The 22,546-nt window shown below is 40.9% G+C and overlaps 1 protein-coding gene across 13 annotated transcripts in view; it reads right to left on the reverse strand.

The window, feature by feature from the left end:
• The window catches only part of ADAM22 (ADAM metallopeptidase domain 22), a 128,964-nt gene extending 106,905 nt beyond the window's left edge, over positions 1-22,059 (reverse strand). For all 13 annotated transcript variants that reach the window (XM_039548960.1, XM_039548959.1, XM_039548958.1 and 10 more), the window contains exons 1-3: positions 21,963-22,059; positions 21,622-21,791; positions 5,394-5,470 (exon numbers count right to left, since the gene is read on the reverse strand). In XM_039548960.1, coding sequence (XP_039404894.1) covers positions 5,394-5,470; positions 21,622-21,791; positions 21,963-22,020 — 305 coding nt within the window. In that variant the 5' untranslated portion in view covers positions 22,021-22,059. The remainder of the gene's footprint in view (positions 1-5,393; positions 5,471-21,621; positions 21,792-21,962) is intronic.
• Positions 22,060-22,546: the final 487 nt, after the last annotated feature.

Below are 22,546 nucleotides of genomic sequence, written 5' to 3' on the forward strand. Positions count from 1 at the left end.
TTAAGATTGACATATACAAAAAATCGATCAATGTTTTCTGAATAAGTTTTTTTGGGGTTGCTTACCTTTTGATAAAATAAGGGAAAAGGGTGTTTATTTTCCACATAGAGAATAGAGTGATTGAAGAGTTTTTAAAAATTGCCTCATATGTAATCTTTCAGCCTTCTGAAAAGTAGTTGATCATGACAACCATCAACTTATACAGTGTGCTGGTATTCCTTCAGGACATGGCCAGGTGCTCAACGGGAACAGATTATGTGTGAGATTCCTGAAGTGACAGTTTCTGATCACATCTCACCCATCCTACTACTTCTGTATAGATAATCCTCCACTAAACATAGACCAAAGGAATTAAATTTGTGTTGCAAGAAGAGAAAGCAGATGATGGTTTTGCTCCATCCTAGTGGCTGACTGTCACCAGGAAGGACAGAGCAGTCCTGAAGCACTGAATATTAGCTTGAAATCCTTATTTATCCTTGTGACCCTTCAGAGCACTTCCCCATCACCACAAACCTGAAGATCCCAGGCTATCAATGTGTTCACTCAAAAGAAAGGACATGGTCAGGGAGGGCTCTTCTTGTTATGAGAAGCCAAGGCACACACAGGCAGTCAGATGCTTCAGGCAGCTTTCTGAAGGCCAAGCAACTCCTCAGTGTCCACACTGCACCTCAGAAGTAACCACATTTCAAACTCACACTCAAGAAACTTTCTGCTTGTCTCCATGATGGGAGACACCACAGCCTTTATACGAAGGATGATGCTGCAGCATCATCTTTCTTGCCCATCACGGCTTCCACAAAGTGAACCTGGGGTGATCCCCCTGTGTCAGAGCCCATCCACCCTCCAGACAAGAACGGATACTGTAGTTTTTCTGATTACCCATCCAGCAGCAAGCTACTTCCAAACCCAGCCCATGACCACAGCTTGCTTTGGGCCATCATGGCATCAGGTCTCAGCTGCTTCACTCACAAACAAACATGCCCTGGCCCTGGTGCCCTAAGACAGATCCACGTGAGCAAAAGGGATTCAAAGAGGCTTTTGGAAACGCATTCCATGTCCTGATGAGCTCTGCTGTTTAATCACATAGTTACAACACAAGATGAGAGTGCAAATGGTTGTGTGACTACATTTAAGAAGAAATATTCTGCGTGAAAAAAGAAACAGCCATTTGTTGAGCCACAGATGCCACCACAGCATTAAAAACTTCAAGGGGAAGGAATTAAAAGAAGGAAATGAGGACACACACATTTCATTGCTGTGCGACTCCTGCACAGGTCCATGTCAGTGGCCCGAGCTGGACACATGTGGAGGTGGGAAGGCTGGAGCAGCACCTGCCTGCGCCACTGGCCAGCCCTGGCTCTGCCCGTGCTGGAGGCAGCACTAATCAGGATGGCCAGAGAAAACAGCTCCATTAGATGCAGCTCTGAACACAGAAGGATACCAAGGCAACAGACTCATAAACACACCGAAGCCACTAATGCATCCCTAACCTCTGCCTAAGGGATTGAACCTTTTAAAAGTACAGCTGATTCGATCTGAAAGCTCCTTTGTAAATGCTTCAGCCAGTTGAACAGGCAAAAAAAACTAAAAAGAAACACTGTATCTTAAAAAAAGCTCATTGTAGAGAGACTATGGCAACTCAAGGGAAAAAAGGAGGAAAGAATGGTGATGTATATGGAGAAAATACCACCATCACTGGGAGAAAAAAAAAAGGAAACTACATTGTAATTTTAAGAGCTTATTATGACTTTTTATTATCATTCCAGGTTATATTTCAGCGTATTTTACATCTTCATTTAATGTGAACAAATGCACATTCACAACTGGTTGAGATTGAAAATGAGCAAGAAGAAAGCACACAGATTTCAGTGTTAAATTAAACTGCCGCACTTTAATGCCAGTTGGAAATTTTTTCATTTCCTTCCTTTCACTTGCATTCAAGACTTGCAGAATGCTCCTGTCCTGGGCCTCATTTTTCCTGATGTGTGAAATGTCGGTGTAAGCTCTACTTCCTTATTTTCCTGCCCCACTCCTGTATCTTCCGAGCTGGTTTCACAAAGTGAGCCTTTGGTTACAGGCCACTCTTATGAGAGGTGGCAGAAGAAGGGAAACTTCAACTACACCCCAAGTCAATAGTAGCAAGTGAAGTGAAGAGGTAAAACAGAAAGTATCAGGCAATGGGGGAAGAGAGAAAAGTAGGAGACCATGAACATTTCTGCCAGCCTCAACTGTGAGTGCACAGAAAGTTGACAAGGTAACAGTTATAAAGAAAAATAAGAAATTTCTGCAGTACCTATGGGAGTGGCAAACTATTGGACATAAATAGTGGACAACTATTCATGATGGAAAAAGATGAGAAAGAAATGCATGATTCTAGAGAACTGAGTAAGAACAGAGATGGAATATCACACAAATACAACAGAATCTAAAATTAAATATGGTATACAACAGGAATATGTATAAAATAGCACAGCCAAATGCAGCAGAGGGAACAGAGAATCTGACGGATAAAAAGATAGATTTGAAAAGAATAGAGAAAATAACACCCACATGGAAAGGAGCAAAAGAAGAAAAAATATTTGCAGACAAACATCTGTAGTCATGAGCATATTTTAATTTCTGATTTTTTTTTAAGCTCCCTGTTTGTGACTCTCATTTTAACTTCAATCTTTCTTCCTCCATAAATCAGGGAACCATATGGGAGAATGAACACTTTCACTGTGACTGACCACTACTGATACTGTAACTACAGACAATGCTCAGATATATTCAGACACACTAAGCTTTACACAACATGGAGACTGCAAGGAAGGAGACTGACATACGCATGGAGTGTCTCTCCTTTCTGATAATCTATGTATTTTAAATTATTTCTCCCCCTCTCTCCCCCATACCTCCTTTAACATTTCTCAAATGTGTATTACATGTAAGAGCTGACTTTACCACCAGGGCCTGCTTCAGCATGCTTTAGATATTAGCAGAGATTCAGTTATGAATAATAAACTGGTATTCTTTATAAAGGATACCTAAAATCTTAAACCTTGTTGCATACAAGAATTTAACTACTTTTCAACTACAGAGCTACTGTGGTCTAAATATACATACAGAATATAACATGGAGAATAAGAACTGCAAAAGAAAAAATATTTACAACCTTTTGAATGAAATATTTTTTTCACAGGAATGATAATTAAAAATACATTTTAAATGTTGCTCTGGTATACCTGGCCCTCTTCTTATTTGATGATCTGCAAATGATATTTCAGAGGTAGTTTAAAAGTTGATTTAGTTATCATGATAGAAGCCAAACATCTTGATTTCCTTGCACCCTTCTTCTTTTCAATTTGCACAATTTGTGATAGAACTTCTTTCATATTACAAAAAGTGTAGCTCTTCAAGAGAAGTTAATATTAAGTTGGATTCTGGCACTCTTAAGAACAATAAGAAAGCATTTTGACAGTCTTACCATACACATACTTGTGCAGTATCACCAAAGACAATAAAGGAATGACATAAGAATAGCACTCAGCTCAAAACAGATAAAATGTTAAACCTATGTTTGTCTGTCATTGTGCATTTGTGCATAAACAAAAAAATCTACCTACAAGTTTCCTTAACATACAAAACTGCAGCTCATAAAATCAAAGCCTTAACTTCTCTTTTCATAGACCATTAGTAAATGTTTTTACTTTTTTTAAGATGACATGGAATTTATGCTGTAAGGACAATACTGATCTTTTAGAAACTAACTGTGACCACACCATTAACCTGCCAAATTAAAACAGGATTGTGCAGTCTACTCTCAGAGTAAAGTATAAATACATATACAAAATTTCTACTTCCAAGAAGCATTTCAGTGTTGAGGATTTGGTACTCTTCAACAGAAAATTTTTCCTCTATAACTGTTTTAAAATACATTTGTTATAAAACCTTACTTCAAAAACAACCTCTTTCCTTCTTCTTCCACAGCACAGTGTCTCCACTGTCTGTAACCATCACTGATTCATATGTGCTTTTAACTAATGTCAGTGCATGTAAAGAAATTGCCACTGTTTCGTTTACAGGTGAAAAAAATAACCTGAAATTTGAGTGGGTGTCTTTGCAACCTGAATGGTTCATCTTTACAGCAGAAAAACTTGCAGCAACTGCATGCAAACTCTTACACCAAACCACAAAACATTGTGTTCAACTATTAGGAGCTGAATTACTTAAAACACTTTGATTTACTATATTACTTATTCTCTCTTCGGAACGGAAAACCAAATGAACTCCTATTTTAAAAGAGCTGTGCTAAAAGACTACTACAAAAACTCATTACTGAAAGCCACACACCAGATTTCACTGTAAGTTTACTATTAGTCAATCTTTCTTCGTGGGCTGAAGTTCACAGTGCTACTGCCTTATAATGCTTCTCTTGTTCCAAAAGGCTGTAAACGCATCTGGAGAAACTTCATTCCCAACTATTTGTTTTTTGAGTATTAGCTGTTGTGCAATAGATGTATCTTCAGTACTTTATCCTTGGTTATCAAAATGCTCAGAGCTACCAGTTTTTGGCAAATCCACCTTTTAATATCCAGGGAGGCTCTGTGTGAGTATAGTAATTTGCCTTTACAGTAAACAGGCAGAAGCAAGGTCATACCTGGAGTGCTGTGTCCAGTTCTGGGCTCCTCAGAGCAAGAGAGACCTAGAGCTCCTGAAGCAAGTCCAGCAGAAGACAACAAAGATGATTAAAGGACTGGAGCATCTCTCTTAGGAGGAAAGGCTGAGGGAGCTGAGCCAGTTCAGCCTCGAGAAGAGACAACTGAGAGGGACCTCACTAATGTCTATAAGTATCTGAAGGGAGGGTGCCCAGAGGATGGACCAGGCTCTTCTCAGTGGTGCCAGGCAACAGGACACGAGGCAACAGACAGAAACTGATGCACAGGAAATTGCACCTAAATATGAGGAAGAACTTCTTTACTGTACAGGTGACCGTGCACTGGAACAGATTGTCCAGAGAGGGTGTGGAGTCTCCCTCACATTCAAGAACCATCTGGACACAATCCTGCGCCATGTGCTCTAGGATAGCCTTGCCTGAGCAGGGAGGTTGGACCAGATGACCCACTGTGGCCCCTTCCAATCTGAACCACTCTGTGATTCTGTGAAATGAAATTATGCTACTAAAAGGTTAGTTATACTGGAATAGTTACCAAGTAGTAAAAATGGGAATATCAAAGCCTACAATGCTACTCAAGAAAGTAACAGAAGAACCTAAAATATACTACTACAAATGAACTCAATACCTTAAACAGTATTTTTGCTATAATACAGCCTCTAAAAACTCCACTGGAAAATTCCATTTCACAGGCACCAGGTCTTGGACAAACATAGAGTAAGATACAGTCATTACTTACTGGTTTAGTGTCACGTCTAAGATGAAAGATGATCCAAAAGCATCAACCTGGAAGCTGGCTCGAGCAATGTGGGTAGACTGCAATATGGAAAAGACTGGAATTATTATTAAGTCATGGCAAAACCTATTGTACTGGTTTGAGAATGCAACAAAATACACACACTAAGTAAAAATATGTCATTAACCAAATAAAATTGCATTGAAACAGACAAAGCAGTGTATGATCATGAATAAAAGATCGGTTTTCTGAATCTATGAGACTTATTCAAGAATTCCAAACAACACAATCTGTGACTCAGATAACCCCCCTATCTTAACCCATCTACACCATAGGAAGCAGCTCTTCAAACTCCCATCCTGGCAAAACAGAGCAAAGAGAAGTGAGACCTCCCCTGGCTCACATGTTTCTTACACTGACCCTGGACACAGACCAGAGAGAACAGCCGAGACATTACTGGCTTGGTCAGACAACTGTACACTCACAAATCTCACCAACTCTGCCTGAAAGAAACTGTTCATTCAGATACTCTCGTGTAGCAAGGCAATAGCAATGGGCTAAAATATCATAAGCTGCATTTCCTGTAAAGCTCTGACTCACAACACTCTAAAAGATTCCCAAAACTCCAAACCCTCGAGCAGCTACTAAAACCAAAGAAAAATGTGTGGTAGAGAAACAGCTTTCTTGCTTTCCTCTTTATCTTTCTTTTCTTCCATTCTTTATCATATATCCTCCCCAAATTAGTTCCTTTAATCCAGTCCTGTAACAGGCAAACATGGGAATACTTCATAACTCCCAGCTGCCAGAAACAGAGTTTTATTCTAGTAGTAGTGGAAGAAAACTCTCAGCTATTCAATAGAAATGCAACCCTTGTTTCTAGAGCTGAAAACTCCCAAGAAACAGAACAGCCATGTTATTTAACTAATTAATTAGAAAAGCTACTTGGAGACATTTTGGAACAGGATCAACTTTGTTCTTACTTTCTTTCCATTGAAATCTGCACATTAAGATTTGAAGCATTTAGACAGAGGACCTAAGAGGAAACACTGAAGAACCACTTACAACTCCAAACTACACTTCTCCAAATAAATACAATACAGGATAGCACAAGTGTAACAAATGATTTATTGAAAACTCTGGGAAGCCCAGGACAGGATGGGATAACATGAATCATCAAATTCACTCTTTCTAAAACTACTGACAGGCTTTTCATAGGCATTAAATCCAGAAGAGCTGAGAATACCAGCTTCCTTGGAAAAGAACAGCAGCAATGAAGAGGAAAGTTGAGGGAATCACAACTTTTTTGTTTATTACATTTTTTAGTTGCCCTACAGCAAAATTTTCTTTTTATGTCTACATATATAAACACGAGTATTAATAAATAAAAAAAACAACAACCATGAATACATATCCACAAACAGATGAATCCTTTAAAAAAAAACCAGAAGTCAGGACAGTTTCTCTTACTAGAGGATGCTCAGACTGAGGGCCCTCTACAAAAATGCCTGGCTCTGTCATTACTGTGGACATGCATGCAAAATTGCATGACAAGAAACTCCACACATTTACATTACACTTCAGAAGGATGCAGTAAAACTGGAAAGCTCCTTAGAGGGCACGTCAATAGATATAATTCAGTGTCAGATATCCTTTTGGCTATCCCCACTACATTAACCTGCTTTGTAACACAGGCTACCAGGTCTTTGCTAAGTGGTTCTTATAATTTCTGGATAATTCAAGATCATCTTTTTTGAACAAATGTATCAGTTTTGACCAACTGAAACTATATTTTACATATAGTTTACCTTATCTGGGTAAATAATGGGTGGTTAATTAGCATCAATATTAAAAGCCTACTTTCTATCAAAAAAGCATTTAAAAAATTAAAAAGCAAATAAACAAACAAAAAGATACACAGCCAGCTGGCATCTGTGATGACAGACACCCACAGAATGTACAGACACCCACCGCACATACGGCACCCACATGCAGGACCATCATTTAGCTGTTTCTGGCCTGCAGCAGCTAGTGCAACCACAAATACAGCAAAAACAACCATCAACAAATTATCACATTACCATTGTTGTTTCTTTTCCACCTCTCAGCCAGCAGAGTCTGCTTTGAATGATTTTAAAATTTCATCTTCTCTTGCTAGACAAGAATTTTCAGGCTGCTGTTCACAAACAGGATGTGACAGGCCAAGAATCGAGTAAGGTACAAGGGACCAATGGCAGCTCTGTCATTCCCTTGTTCCACTGCAGCCCGTTTGCTAACCTTAACTAACCTTCATTCATCCACCTGCACTGCAACAACTGCTTTCTGATCAAAGGAATAATGGCAGCCCAGTTTTTTGATTCTCATCATTACATTATTAAATGCAAAGAACATTCTACAGCACTTTATTATTCCTGTTTGTTAACAACATAGCTACATATGCCATCATTTAGATCTCTATACTGAGTATAGCCATATGCTATGGCCACATGGCCATATGCTGGTACCAGAAGAGAATTATGGAGTAAGAAAGCACATAAAAAGCCTAATTTGGATTTCTAAATGTACATATATTACATGTAACCTTTTTCATTAAAATGTATCCATCTCATAGACTGTAAGAGCACAAACTACTCTATTGGTTTGGTTTGGTTTGGCTTTTAACTGCTAGGTATATTGCACCATATCGATTTGGTCTGGGAGATTTCCCCTCCCCAACACATCTCTAAGACAAACTATTACAAGGCTAATGTATTTCTAAGGTGACCCTGGACCACAGTTACTCCCTGACAGAAACTGCTAATGTGGATTTAAGGGAGAAAATACATATTAATGAATTAATATGAAAAACATTACACCAATGTAACCAGTCCCCAAGACACATGATGCAAACCCAGAAACTCACCATTAAGTTTAAGCTCAAGTACAATCAAGTGTATCTCAAGGGTATTTCAAACCTACCAAGATACCAAGACATTCTGGATAGCTCGACAATCTCATCCCTTTCCAGAAATCGCATGCCTTCCTGGTATGTGTTTGTAAAGCACCATCAGACTGCACACTGTGGGCTGCTGCCGAAAATGAACAGTTCTGCCCCATCCTGGCCATGTGTTCCCACCTACTCTCCCTTGTCAGATCATGTGGCTAGCTAGAAAGTCAGATCAGCAGCAGAAAATTAATCACCACTTGGAGTGGGCCCGGATTTTGTCAGACAAATAAGCTGATCTAAATAAACCACAAGGTAGATGCAATAGAAAGAAGCCAGAGGGGACACCCAAGAGAGAATGAAGACGAAGACAGATTCCCCCTTTCAGCTAAAAATCTCATCCAGCATAACAAAAACTCCACCTTAAGAATTCCAGACAATGCATTTCTTAGGGTACCAGTTCTTCTAAATATCTGGTTAAGAACCACAAAATAAAGAAATGGATTTCAAAAAGTCTTGGCTCTACATTATCTTTAAGCACATCTACCTGCCCACTCAGTGAATAGGTAAAATTGGTCAGCTGCAAAGAAGCTCATTCATAGACATATGTCAACGAAAGACCCCAAAGAGAGGAAAAAAGTACTTTTCCATCTATACCACCTCAGTTAAGCAGAAGTAACAAGAAAGACACCTGCAAAGGCTTCTCCAAACCGCTGAAGCAAGACAATTAATTACCTCATTCAGTTCTCAAACCCAGGAACTCTCTCAGAAAATGTGAGGCTTTTGCAACAACCATCAGCTGGACAGATCAGTGGCTGACAACTGAGTCATAAAAGGGGAGTTTCTGGAGACCATAAGATGCACTCAATGCAGAACATGAGCAAGAGCCAGGAAAGCAGAATCGAACAACTTAATGGAAGAGCACAATGCCATGCCTCCAACACAATCAAAAAGTTCTGAAATTTTTATGTCGAGCAACTGAAGAAGAAAAACACCAGTAACAGCTCTGAAATTAGCTGCAATACTTCAGATGCAATTTCTAGTGGTGCATAAAGTGCACTGATCTGCAAGCCCTGCTACAGAAAATTCTAAACATCCCATGCACCTAATGCAACTATGCAAGAGCTAACTTCTGTTAAAGATTGTGAAGTTTAAGCATCTAAGTGAATGTCTGAAAGGAATCAAGAGTAAATGGAGTGGAAAAGATTATTTCAAATCACTAAGCACAAAGTTATTTTATCTAAAGCAAAGATTAAAAGCTTGAATTCTACAAAAACAAAAGTGGTATGCAAACCTTCCTGCCAAACCAAGAGCAATGTGATTCCAATTATTTTAAATCACCTGCTCCATGCCTCAGGGATCACTGCTGTAACAGAGGAGACAGACAATCAGTACCAAATATGACTATTTATTACTACAAAGAAACACAACAGAATAATGATGTCCCTTCAGTACTCCTGCTGGGGATCAGCCTTCTCCAGAAACTGGCCCCTAAGAACGAGCATCTGTGAAGGGAACAAATGTACATCACCTACAACCAGCACACATGATTGCAGATTGACATCAGTGCACTGCTCTGGAGGTAACCTTAAACATGTTTCAAAGATTTTCATTTCAAATAGGTCAGATATCCTAACCACCAGTGAAACATTTACAAGCTATGCACTTTCTTTAATAATCAAACTAACAAGAATCTTAAATGGAAAAATTTAGGCATTTTGCTCGCATTGTGTATAATTATCTGAGTATTGAAACAGCACAGTAACATGATGACTTAATATTTTTTCCTCAAAAAATAAGGAAAAATAATTAAAAACATGTTGTGATGCAATGTGCAATTCCTCATGTTTCCTCTTCCGAAGTATACTTAATAAAGCACTTAAGATGCTTTTAAATATGTTTTGCTGGAAGAGATTACAAAAAATTCTGTCAAAAAAGAACAGTCTTCTGTAAAAAAAAATTGAGAAAATCCTATTTATATGTTTGCCCTTTGATGTACAGAATTTTATATTTACTTCTATTTATAGCATTGTAGTTTCTAATTAAAAGATTCTGATCAAATTTGTAGACTTGAAAGAAAAGCATCAAGAGAATCAAGAGATAAAATAATACAGGATGTTCCAGGAAGAAAGAACTTTAAAAGTGTATTTCAGAGCTTGTAAGAACAATGAAATTTTATAGCAGACATTTGGTGAGTCAGTCACATTTTCAAAGTAACAGATTCCTTAGATATTAATTTAATTTCACCCCCCCATTTCATAGAACAGAAACCTCAGCTTGTTGACAATCCCTTAAGTGTGTATGAAATAACATAAGTTATCTTAAGTTCAGATAAGCCAATGGAAAATCAAAATAAATATAATCATGAAATTAAATTAAAAATACACTAAAAATTTTATGTAGATTTACCTACATTTGCTGTTTTGAAAATAATAATTACAAGTAAATTTATGCTAGAGTAGAGAAATACAGTGCCAATTAGCACACTATAAAAGGACACATAAAATGTACACAATCTATAATGACAATTTTCAGCTTCAATTTTGTTGTAATAAATCTAGAGTTATACAGTATATTGTTGCTTTGTGTAAAATAAGAAATCTGTTCAAAAACTTACTTTTTTACTTGTACTGGGAAGAAACAAAAAATTAAAACTTTGCTTAGAGACAAAATTCAGAAATAAGCCTAGGTCTAGTATGAAAAATATGTATCCCAAGTGAAAGAATCTTCTTTAAAAAATACACAATAAAATATAACTACAACATGATTTTTCCTCAGGCCTTCTCTATTGCCATTTGCAAATATCTGATTTTAGTCAAAAGTTTAGTATCACTGAACTGGATCCACATATCACAGCATATTAAACAACTGCAAAATCTCTTTTTCTTTACTTTCCCTAGCATTCTCATAATATTTATAGGCACTCATTTACTGTATTAATCATCATTATTATTTGACATTCTTCATGCAAGCTCTCTCTTTTTATCCAATGCATAAATCTAAATATCTTTGAGGCGTTTGGTGGGGTGGAGTTTATTTAATGAAAAAACTGCAGAACAGAACCATGGTTTGATGGAGACGCTTTTACGACTACCTCTTTAGGGCACATTAGTAAATCAGATATTTGTTCTGAGGAAAAGCTAGAAATAAGAAAATATTTTAATAGATCCATGTTCATTTTTTAATCCTGAATCACACATCTGTTCTCCATGCCAAGTGAGGGTGGAGCACAGGGAGAGCTAAACACCGTAAGCTAGAGTGCAGTGCCAAGGCCCAGTTCACTGTGGTCGTAAACACAACCTAAAACAGCTTTTCTGCATACAAACATCACAGTATCAATGAACTCAAACTCAGAAACAAGAACTACTTGTACCTCTGAAATGCCAGTAATTCGTTTTTCCAATAGGAAATTAAAAAAAAAAAAAAAAGGAAAAAAAATCAACCCTATTTTGTTTATTTATTTGAACACAGCAACTGATTGAATTTACTTAATATATATGGGGGAACAGCAGCAGGGAAACAAGTCCCGAGCACAAACTAATGCAATGCAACATGTTACACAGGTGTCACTGCTGCAGAGTCAGTGCCTGGGTAGCAGCATGGATCCTTCTGAAGTCCTGCAGAGGACACCCGAAAGCTTCTCTTCCTGCTCCCCTTCCTCACCTCCACTTCATCTTTCTCAAAAACTCACCCAAGGTTAAATGTTAAATGGGATAATGAAGACAGGAAAACTACCAGGCTGTCACTGCTAGAAAATTTAGCATGGTCTACCATTTGATCTCATACATCTAATATGAGTAACTGAATGGGCAAGATGCCACTTCCCACTTGTTTCCAGCACCAGTAAAGCCCCATGGCACCGGATCTCACACTCGTGCTTTTAAGTGTAGAGGACGATGTTAATTTGATTCTAAAATTTTGTTTGCAACTTTTGATTTCCTATGAGACTACTGTAAGTCTTCAAATCACTGTGAAAGGAAGAACTGCAAGAACTTTGAGGAAGTCGAATTTTTTTTTCCCCCCATTTTCTGAAAGGGATGCAGCAAGGATTCATGTATAAAAGGTTACATACAACTAAGGCGCAAGAGGTCTTAAATACACCACTGGGGGGGCAAAACCAGAAAACTGGTGACTGTTCCATCTCATGTTTTTAAAATGCACTCAATAAGGTTCTTCATCAAATACTAATGGCTAGGGATGATGTATGATCAAATAGGTTGTTATAAGTGTGATTAATCAAGTACAGGGTCACATATAGAAAACAAAAAAAAAGTCACTAATTAAAACTTGCAAAGTTCAGAATCTTTTCCTCCCCTAATTCATACAAAATGTTGATGACCACTGAAGATCACACTTCTAAAACTGAGACAAGGTGCAGAGCAAAGAGAGACTCACTCACCCTGTGACCCAGAAACACCAGTTTCCATTGCTCCCCACAGTGACTGTAGCTTTCAGAAAGCCAGATCTAACAAGAAAAGCAATGTACTGGCATGTCTAGGAGTCAGAAAAAATACTACAGCAGCAGTAGTGCAACGTATTCCATCTGTATCACTCAGCAGCCCTGGACCTGGCTGCAATCAGAGGGGAAAACAACTTCCTTGTGAAGAAATACGAGATCAGAGGGCAAGGACTCCAACAAGGACAATCTATCCTCAGTGAAATACCCCTCTCCCTGGCAGTTTCAAGTGGGCAGAACCCAAATGAGCCACTACTCGTGCACAGCTGCAGTGTGAGAGGCAAACATCGACACACCACCCATCTGCAGGGGGACAGAACATAAAACAAGGGCAGCAACGCACGCGCCGTGGGCAGCACTTGAGCGTGAACCCATCTGGATCACTGTGTCATCTCTCTGCAGAAAGGACTATTGTCCAAGAACACCATTTAGGCAAGAAGGAAAACTCAACGGATCCAACGGTCAGCAGGAGTGAAGGCATTTCCTTTGCTGAAGCAGATGGTGCCTTGAGGTCATTTTTAGCTACATGTTTTCCAAGCTCTGAAAGGAATCAATAACATTTAAAGGCCCCGATTTTCGCATCTCTTGTAGTCTTCAGAAATGAAGGAACAGAGTTTCACTGTGAGAGAAATCTACAAAAACCCTCCATTAAGCCGCCTTTACATTACAAATAAAGATTTCAAATGTAGTAAAAACATTCCACACTAACTTTGCTCCTTTATACCAGTTTCAGTGACCAAACCTTTTTTCAGCAACACAGTGACATACTCCAAACATTTCCAACTGGTCTTACATTTAGCTTGTATACAAATGAAAGCTTACTACCAAAAGATTAGCTCTGCCCACTGAAAGTGACAAGCACTCTCTAACACCTAAAGCCTACCAACACGGTTAACTTATGCCAGAAATGGACCTCGAGCACCAGCACAAAGTTTACTAACATCTTGTCTTCATCAGAGGCTAAGAAGAGCTTGACAAAACTTGCAGACTCTTAGGCATGCCAATACATTGCTCAATCAATTCCACAGATAATACTTTTTAAATATGACTCAACCTCTACATTCAAGTATCAAAGTTCTGCTTCAAGTTGAAAAGTGCAAAAAACGCAAATTTCAGAACTCCTTTTCCCCTTGATACAGCCTAGGAGATCAAAATGAATCAACATTTTCACTGTATGTATTTTCTGAAACAACTGATGGATGGATTTTTTTCATTCCCACAGAATTTCAGGGGTTGAAATACTCCAAGAAGACATTTCTGGAACAGAGTGTATTCCTACATACTCCTATTATTCTGGGCAATTTTTGAGCTGTAAGTCAGGGCTGTATCCTCCACACTCCTATACATCACACTTTCATTAGAAGGCAGTTACCCACACAAATTTTTCTAAACTTTGTATTAATACCACATTCTGGAGTATGCTTTTCTAAAGCATGGTCCCTTGCCACAGTCTTATGGTCTGGTCACACCCATTTCACTTAAAAACAAGGAAGAGAAAGAGACTTAAGAGTGAATTTAGTATATGCAGACAAATCAGAGCTGACCAAATTATCAGATGTATTACCAAATTTCACTGTCTGAGGGAAAATACCCAGCAGCAATGCCGCGCTTCCTAACTTACTTTAACCGAATCCAGTTTTCAAGCTGGACTCCTAGTGACTCAACAGTTAAAACAGCTCTATGTCATTTGCCACTTTCTGTGATTTCTACATAATTCTTTAATTTCAGGTGACACTGGCTTTCCATTTGGACCTACCCAACCAGCCAAGCCCCATCACAGTAGTGCATGCCACAGCCTGGCAGAACACATCCTGACCATGTGTACATGCACTTCAGCCACCTTTGCTGTTCAGTGCTTAACATAAAGTTTCTGGGAAAAAAACATAAGCCTTCCCTCACACAGTCCTCCCACTAAAGTATTAAAAGCTTGCACAGATGTTATCTTCAGTGTCCAAAGCTCTCATCTGCACTGAACATGCTTCCATCTGAGGAGAGTGATGTTGTTCCACATCCACGCTTGGCTGTGGCTCAGGACAGCTGCCACTGCACAGTTCATCCCTACAGCACAGATTTTTCCTCTGCAGATTAATGCAACTATTGCAGTGGCTTCAGAAGAGTACTATCAGGGAGCATCCACAGCTATGAAGAGCAAAATTTCATCCGACAGGTCTCTGCAATCCTGTATGTGCTCCAAAAGACATCTCCACAGAACAGTGTGTCCATATACTATCTAGGAGACCACTGGCAAGCCAAAGGAAAGAAGGTAACTAGAGGGGCGTTGAAGGCTTTCTTGCCTGAAAGTTTTCCACAGACAATAATAGCAAATTTGGCATTGTTTAAAATAAATTACGTAAGTCAAAACTACAGGAAAGGAAGACAGGATGGGAGTCACGGTGATTTCTGGAGATGTTGAATACAGCAGTTTTGGTTAACATGCAAGAAACAAACAATTACACTATTTCTGGAAAATACAATACTGAAAAAATTTTATCTAGTGACAAGAACACTGAACCATATCAGTGGATTAAGAGAAAGAGATATTGCATAGGCAGACACGACAGTCCTGCATCCAGTCTTTATCCTCAGACAGTATTGGACTTCACCCTCTACATCCACAGTTATCCAGACAGAGAATACACATGGGCCTGGGCTGGCAACAAAATCATCTGACAACATGTGAGTACTTCCCAGGAAGCAGAAGAGCAGTCTGCATGGGAGGAGAGGCAGCCTTGGCTCAAAACCATGGGAGTGGAAGAGAAGGATCCTTGTCTTCCATCCTCTCCAGGGAGAGAAACCCAGTGGGAGCCAGCACCAGGGGAAGGACCACAAACCTCAACAGAGCTGACTGGAGAGGGAAAGGCACCGAGCCAGTGCTAGCTAGAAGGACCCACAATTAAGAGAGCTGAACCTTATCAGGCTTTTGAAGGTTTTATACAGTTTGATTGACCTTTAAGCAGTGTTTGACAGGATAACTGTGATAATGTTTTCACAAAGCAGAGCCCTAAAAAAAGTTGTTAGTTTTGAGTCACTTAAAAGACTGGTATGATTATTGGGAAAACTACAAAAGGGACCTGGACCAGAAGGATAATATATCTACCATGACTTTTTAAGACATATGTCCATAATGCTCTTGTGGCAAACATTTCACAGCAAATGTTAACTTCACATGTAGCTCCTCCAGAATATCGCTAAATGTCATCAAAGTTTATCATGACACTGCTCAGGATGCAACACACTTCTACACCATGCATGTGTTATAGCTGATACAGCTGATGACACTGTAGGGGTCCCAAAACAGGTATACAGTGAAACAATGTCAGAAAGAAAACTCAGTGTCATCCTGCACTCAGAGGCACCAACACAGACCGGGAGTGAATACAGATACATTCATCAACAGAGCTAGAAAGGACTCCTCTGTCAGACTTTGCAGTTACTACATTGATTGTGGCAAGGAGCAAATGTTAGGAAAATACTCTCTATACAAATTGTTACATCTGAGCCTTTAAGATCCTTTTAGGCTGTATATAAGCCTGTTTTTGAGGCTAAGCCATAGCTTCAGGAATATCTCTCTTTTCCAGTTGGCTGTTGCACAAGCATGAGAAGATGACACAAAACAACATGAACTCTGAAGCAGAGGCAACCAGAGATTTTTTGCTGGATGATTTTTTGGACTTATACATTTACTGCCATAACAAATCTCATTATCAAGCAGGGAAAGACTTTTCCTGATACGAGCTTGCAAAGAAGGATAAATTAGGAATTTGAAATATTCTTTGCCTATAAAATACCAAAAGACACTATGAATACTTTATAAATAAAGGTGTACTTGAAAGTGCCTCCTACATCAGAAATCAAAGGACACTCTCAATGCCCTTACATTGTTTGACACAAAATCTATAGCAAAGCTTGGCCTTCGGCAGTTTTTTTCCTCTTCAGGAAGGCAAGACCTGCATCAAGAGTATGAATATTTTAACCATCATTCACATATTCATAAAATATTGCTATGTTGGTGAAGTATCTTATCATATTGCAGAACTGCATACACTGAACATACAGTAAAGTATCACGCATATTTTGCCTAATGACTTACAAACCCTACAGGGCAACAAGGCAGGAAGAAAACCAAATTCAGCAAGAAACCAAATGCATGTTATTACTCACTGTAGCCCCTTTCCCAGTTTAGCCTCCTCCTCTCTGGTTTTGTGTTAGGATGATCGAAAACTGTGCCTGTTTCTCCAAGAGACAGCAGTCATTTGATTAAGTGGGCAGAAAAGAACTTTTTTAATCCGGCAATTTCTCATGACACTTCTCTTTCCAAGAGTCACCATCCATCAGTCCCAAACTCTAGAGATATTTTATAAGCCACTCAATGGTCAGAACTCTCTTTTTAAAGAAAAATATTACTGTTCGTTGGAGCTACCCAAGACAGTAACTTACAACACCAGAAGTTGACACCATCAGAACAGAAAGCAAGAGTCAGCATTTTCAGAAGCACCTGCAAAGAACAGGGATATCCTGTTTGAAGCACAAAGCTGCTCTGAAATTGATTATTAGCAATAAGAAATCATCTAAGAAATCTGCAAGCTATGATTCCCAATAGGTGTATGCAATTGTATCATTTGGTCACAAACAATACAGGCTGTGGGAGACAAGTAAGTTCTTTACTGAAAACTACTAACTCACTCTGGACTACAAACAACAGGCACCTCTGTCTCCAGATGCAGCTCAGTCCTGGAGCCCCTTCAGGCCCAGCTCCCTACAACCAGGTTGTCCCTTTTACTCTCTCGGAAGTAATCCAGCATGCCTTCGTGAAAAAGGGCAATGAGCAAGTGAAAAACAGCTTGAGAAACAGAAATTGCTGTATCATTAGTGTCTTGCACAACCAGCAGAGATGAGTGAATCTCTGTCCATAGTAGGTCAGAACCTTGCTCCCACTGAAAAACATAGCAAATCTCACAAATTTCCATGTAACACCCAGATATATAAAAGATGGATAATGCAACGAGAGCTGCAAGAGGAACACCATTGTCCCTTAGATTGTGTGTGCAGACCTACAGCATGACCACAAAGTGCTGGCCCTAAGTAGAACGGGGACGCTTGCTGGTGGTGAGTGGCAATCTCTGCTGAGAGCACAATCGCTGTAAAGTTATACCCTGGGCTGAGGGAAGACATCTGTTAGGTGAAGGCACGTAGTGGTCTGGTACTTTAATCTTCAGCTGGAAAATGAATCTCATCTTCCCAACCAGAACACTTAATCCACTAAAAATTATTAAGGAAAAGGTCCTCCAGGCCAGGTGCTGATGGAAATCACAAACCCGAGTTGGCAAAGACGTAATTTGTGCTTTGTTTTGCTCTTCTTCACAGGCAGAAGGACAGATACAGGCAGTGGGGAGGGATGCTTACACATTCCCACATTTTAACAAAGAACATGTCTGCACAGTATTGGCTAAAGGAACTTGTGGTTTCCCACGTGCTTCTTACAATATCAAAATATGGCTTAAGGCACAGAGTTAAAAGGTTCCTTAAAAATGTCCATGGTGGGAACTTTCCTTCTTTTAAACACAAAAATCTTAGATTAGCCTTCACTGAATGTCCCTGACATAGAGGACTCTCATCTTCTAATACACTTACTTATGCAGCAGTAAATTAGATGTCCATTGCTAAGATCCTGGATTGCATTAATGATAATATAATATTAGTGTATTTTTAGCTATATTTTACCTTGATTATTCTATACAGTAAGTGCTGTGCAGCTGCTAACAGGCCCCCTTTGGGGAACAGAGAAATTGAAATACAGGAGTGTCACAGATACTAGTAGTTACTCTATTCTGCAATGGAATTAAAAGCAGAAACCCAAAGTCACGTGAATTCTCCAATGTACACTATATATTGTACATTAAAACATTAATGACATGAAAATATAATAGCCTACAACATTTGCCTTGTGCTGTGTTCTGAGGTTCAGCAATCTTGGACAACTACAGTTGTGAGCACATTAATTATGTTTTTTAAGCAATTACATTCTGGCTTTGCAAGATGAGTATATAGACTATTTCCTTCACTATTTAATACTAAAGCATGCACATAGAGAAGTCACTCAACTCTTACGGCAATGGCCCAAAAACCCCAAAACAAACAAAACAGACAAAGTTGCTAGAGAAAAACCTCAACAAATGCTGAAAACAAACCATAAATTTTTAGAAATCTGCCATCCATCACTTCCCCAGTCACTTGTGCCTTCAATTATCTCCTTTCACCCCCTTTTCTCGTATTACACTCCTCTGGCTCAACTCCATCCTGAGCCTGTTTTAAAACCCCTGATCTGCAAAGGCCACACTTTTTTTCCACATGATCATCTTCATTTCCCTTTGTGCAGTTCTGAACTCAGGCTTGCATCCTTCTTGTTCAACTTCTGCCCTTTCTGCAGCTAAAGCTTTCATCCAGGAATTAAAGAAATACAATCCGATTTAGTGTGACTTCGTTCTCTCCAGCTTCTCTCTCTCTCCCCCCTCCTTTTATCTTTATCCGATTCAAAACACAACTACATTGTTCTACATTAATTCAACATTAATTCAACTACAGCCTTGTTGTCTAGTCCTCTGGCTGCACCTTCCCATTCAGGTATCTGTTTTTCTAGACATGGTTGCTAGTCCTTCACTCACCGGAGATTCTTCTTGAATGTTTTTACCTCCTCCGAAGCATCCTCCCTTAACTAATCCAGAAGGCCCTTAGCTTTGGTTTGAAATCTCTATTCAAGAGCAGCTTTTTTAACTCTCGTATATGGCTATTCAAAGACTATTAGCACTGGATAGAACATGGAGACAGTCAGAGTGCATTTAATCATAAAAAAAACAAATACATATGGAAATGTTATTGATGGAGAGAACACCTCTGTTCCCCTACTCTTTATATGCCACTGTTAACTCTTCAGGGCAGGCATGGATGTCTCTTCGTGTATGAGCAGAATCCAGCATCTTTATACTTCATGTGACATTCACCAGACACCCAAAAGCAACCATAAAAGTTAACTCTCTGAAGTTAGTCCATAACTTTGGTAAGTACCTTCCTAAATGCAGCTCCACCAGTTAAGCCAAGTCAGCCGCGCTGCTGGTCCATTACCGCCAAGCTGACTCAGATCCCTGGGCAAGGGATGCAATATCCTGCAATTAGGATGTAACCATGCTCTGTGCCAGAATCACAGAAAACCTGTACTGCTTCACTCGGTTCAGCCTGCTTGGCAATTTTCTTTGTTCAAAGCACTGTCAGCTACTGTATCCTTCCATGCATAACAACCATCAGATACCATGGGAGAGGCTGGGAATATTTTAAGCTGCAGCAGGGAAACCTCTTGATCAGTAATAAAAGTTGTAGTAGCTTTTACACATTTACATCAGAGCTTTTACACATTTACATTGGTTTACTGTGAAGGCTGTTGTGAAATAAACGTATTTAACTCTTTTCAAACCACCTGTGTTACTCTTTTTTTTTCTGCTTAGAGTAATATCCATACTAACAACTTAACTAGATGAAGAAGACTTGAAAATTTTATGAGCATAACATTGGTGAATAAAAGCTGAGACATTCAGAAATAAACCATTAATTAGCAGTTTGTTATGTAAGATCAGTATTTTAATCCTAATACTAAAGCCAAATGCAGCCATTACTAAGTTTAAAACAGACATGTCACAAAGTGTTTGAATTTGTGACTCTTCAAGGGTCTTCAAAGAAACCTGAAATGCCTAGAGGATTTTTTCTTCTTTTTTAAGCAAAGCATTATGAACTTTGAGAATCCTATTTTATTGTACTATAAATATGGTCTTCATATCTGAAAACTCTTAACATAGAGTAAGTTACATTCAGAGGCAAATACATATGCTATGAAGAGCTTGTTTATTATTTGACTACACAAAGAGAATGCAAGTTGTCAGTTCTTATACTGCATGGATTATAAAAAAGAAATATGAGACAATTTTTTCACATACGTTGCTTCTTAAACACACAGTAGTCAATTAGAAAAAGAGGAAACGGAGGCCTGCAACTTGTCTTGGATGTCAGCAGTTACCTCAAATGCTCATATTTTATGTTCTTCATCTATAACAACATGGACTCAATGTTTTCTTCCTGTAGATGTAACAGCCATATATCACCTCAAACAAAAGGGGTCAAGATGAAAATCACTATATTTTAATAAAAAATGAGGTTATTAGAAGTTATAGGGATTGGTCTTCATATAACAGAAATATGGTTTTTAATACAAACAGTGCCAGGTTAATGGCAATGATCTTAGAGGTCTCTTCCAACCTTAGTGATTCTATGATTCCATGGAATTTGAAAATATACCCCGGGTATATTGGGCAGCAGGCAATATGCACGTTAAATCCCGTGTTTAGTTCACATGTTACATTTCAAGCAATTCCCTTCCGACATCCAATTTCTATTTTTAAAATCACATCCGAGTCCACAGAACACAAACCCACCCTGCCCACGCTTCAGCCAGAAGCCGAAATTAAGCCGCAGCGTTTCAAGCCCGGCTGTCGCAAAGGCACTGCAACTTTCATTTTGGGTGCCCCGGCCGCCGCAGGCAGCGGGCTGTGCCCGCCCGGGCTCCCGCTGATGGCCGGGGGAGAGCATTAACAGGCACAGGGACCATCTTAACTAATTCGGGCGCCCTTGCACAGGACTGGCATTCCCAGCGCTCCCGCGGGAAACCGAGCCGCGCGTCTGGCCGAGCATCGCTTTGCACCGAGCGTTACCCTTCGGCGGTGCAAACAAACACCCTTGGCGGAGGGTGCGGCGAGGCTCCGCACCGCCGGCCCCGCTGCACTGCCGGCCCCTCTCCCCCCGCCGGCGCTCACCTGTGTCCGCGCCGCCTCGCTCCGCACCCGCGTGCTCAGCGCCGGCCACCGCGCCCCGCCGCCGCCCTCGCCGGAGACCAGCCGCAGGGGCCTGATGCTCTCTCGCTCCGCGAAGGGGCTCTCGCCCCGCCGCCCCGCTGTCGCTGTCGCCGCCGCCGGCCCGGCGCCTCCTGCGCAGGGGAGAGGCACTGTCACCCGGCTGCGCCCCCGCCACCGGCGCGCAGGCTGGAGCGGGGGCTCCGTTTCCATGGGGCTCCGCAGCAGCCTCGGCGCGGCGTACCCCGCTTCCCACCGCCGCCCCGCCCCAAGCGCGACGGTGCTGCCCCGCGACCGCGACTCACCTGGGGCCGCTGTCAGGGCGCCGAGCGCCAGGCAGAGGAGGCAGGCGGCAGCCCCCATGGCGCTGCCCGCCGCCCCGCTCGCCGCCGAGCGCCGCCGGCTCCGCGCCTGCACGGGCGGGGGGGGCTGCGGGGCCGCGGCTGCCGCGGGGCCGGGGCTGCCGAGCTCCGCCCCGCCGCCGCGCCGAGCCCCCTGCCAGCGAAGGAGATGGCGAGAGCCGGCGAGGCTCCCCGCAGAGCCCGCTTGGAAGAGGGAAGTGCTGGGAAATGTAGTCGTTTGCCGGGGCGTGAGGGAGCGGGGCGATACCGGAGGGGAAGCCCCGGAGCCCGGGCAGCGCCGCAGGGATTCCCGCAGTCGCCCCCGCCCCGTGGGGCCACCCCGGTACCGCACCGCTCCGGGACTGAGGGAACCCCCGCCGCAAAACTTGCCTTCACTGACAGCGGCCGGTGAGGGCGGGGGCTCTCTGGGGAGGCAGCCGGGGCGTTTTCCCTCCCTCCCTACCCGTACCGGCGTCAGCCCCTCTCTCCTCCTTTATGTGTTCATTTTCAGAGCAATTTCATTTCCTTCTCTATGACCTTTTTTCTTC

Source organism: Corvus cornix, chromosome 2 (genome assembly GCF_000738735.6).
Source record: "Corvus cornix cornix isolate S_Up_H32 chromosome 2, ASM73873v5, whole genome shotgun sequence".
Taxonomy (NCBI): domain Eukaryota; kingdom Metazoa; phylum Chordata; class Aves; order Passeriformes; family Corvidae; genus Corvus; species Corvus cornix.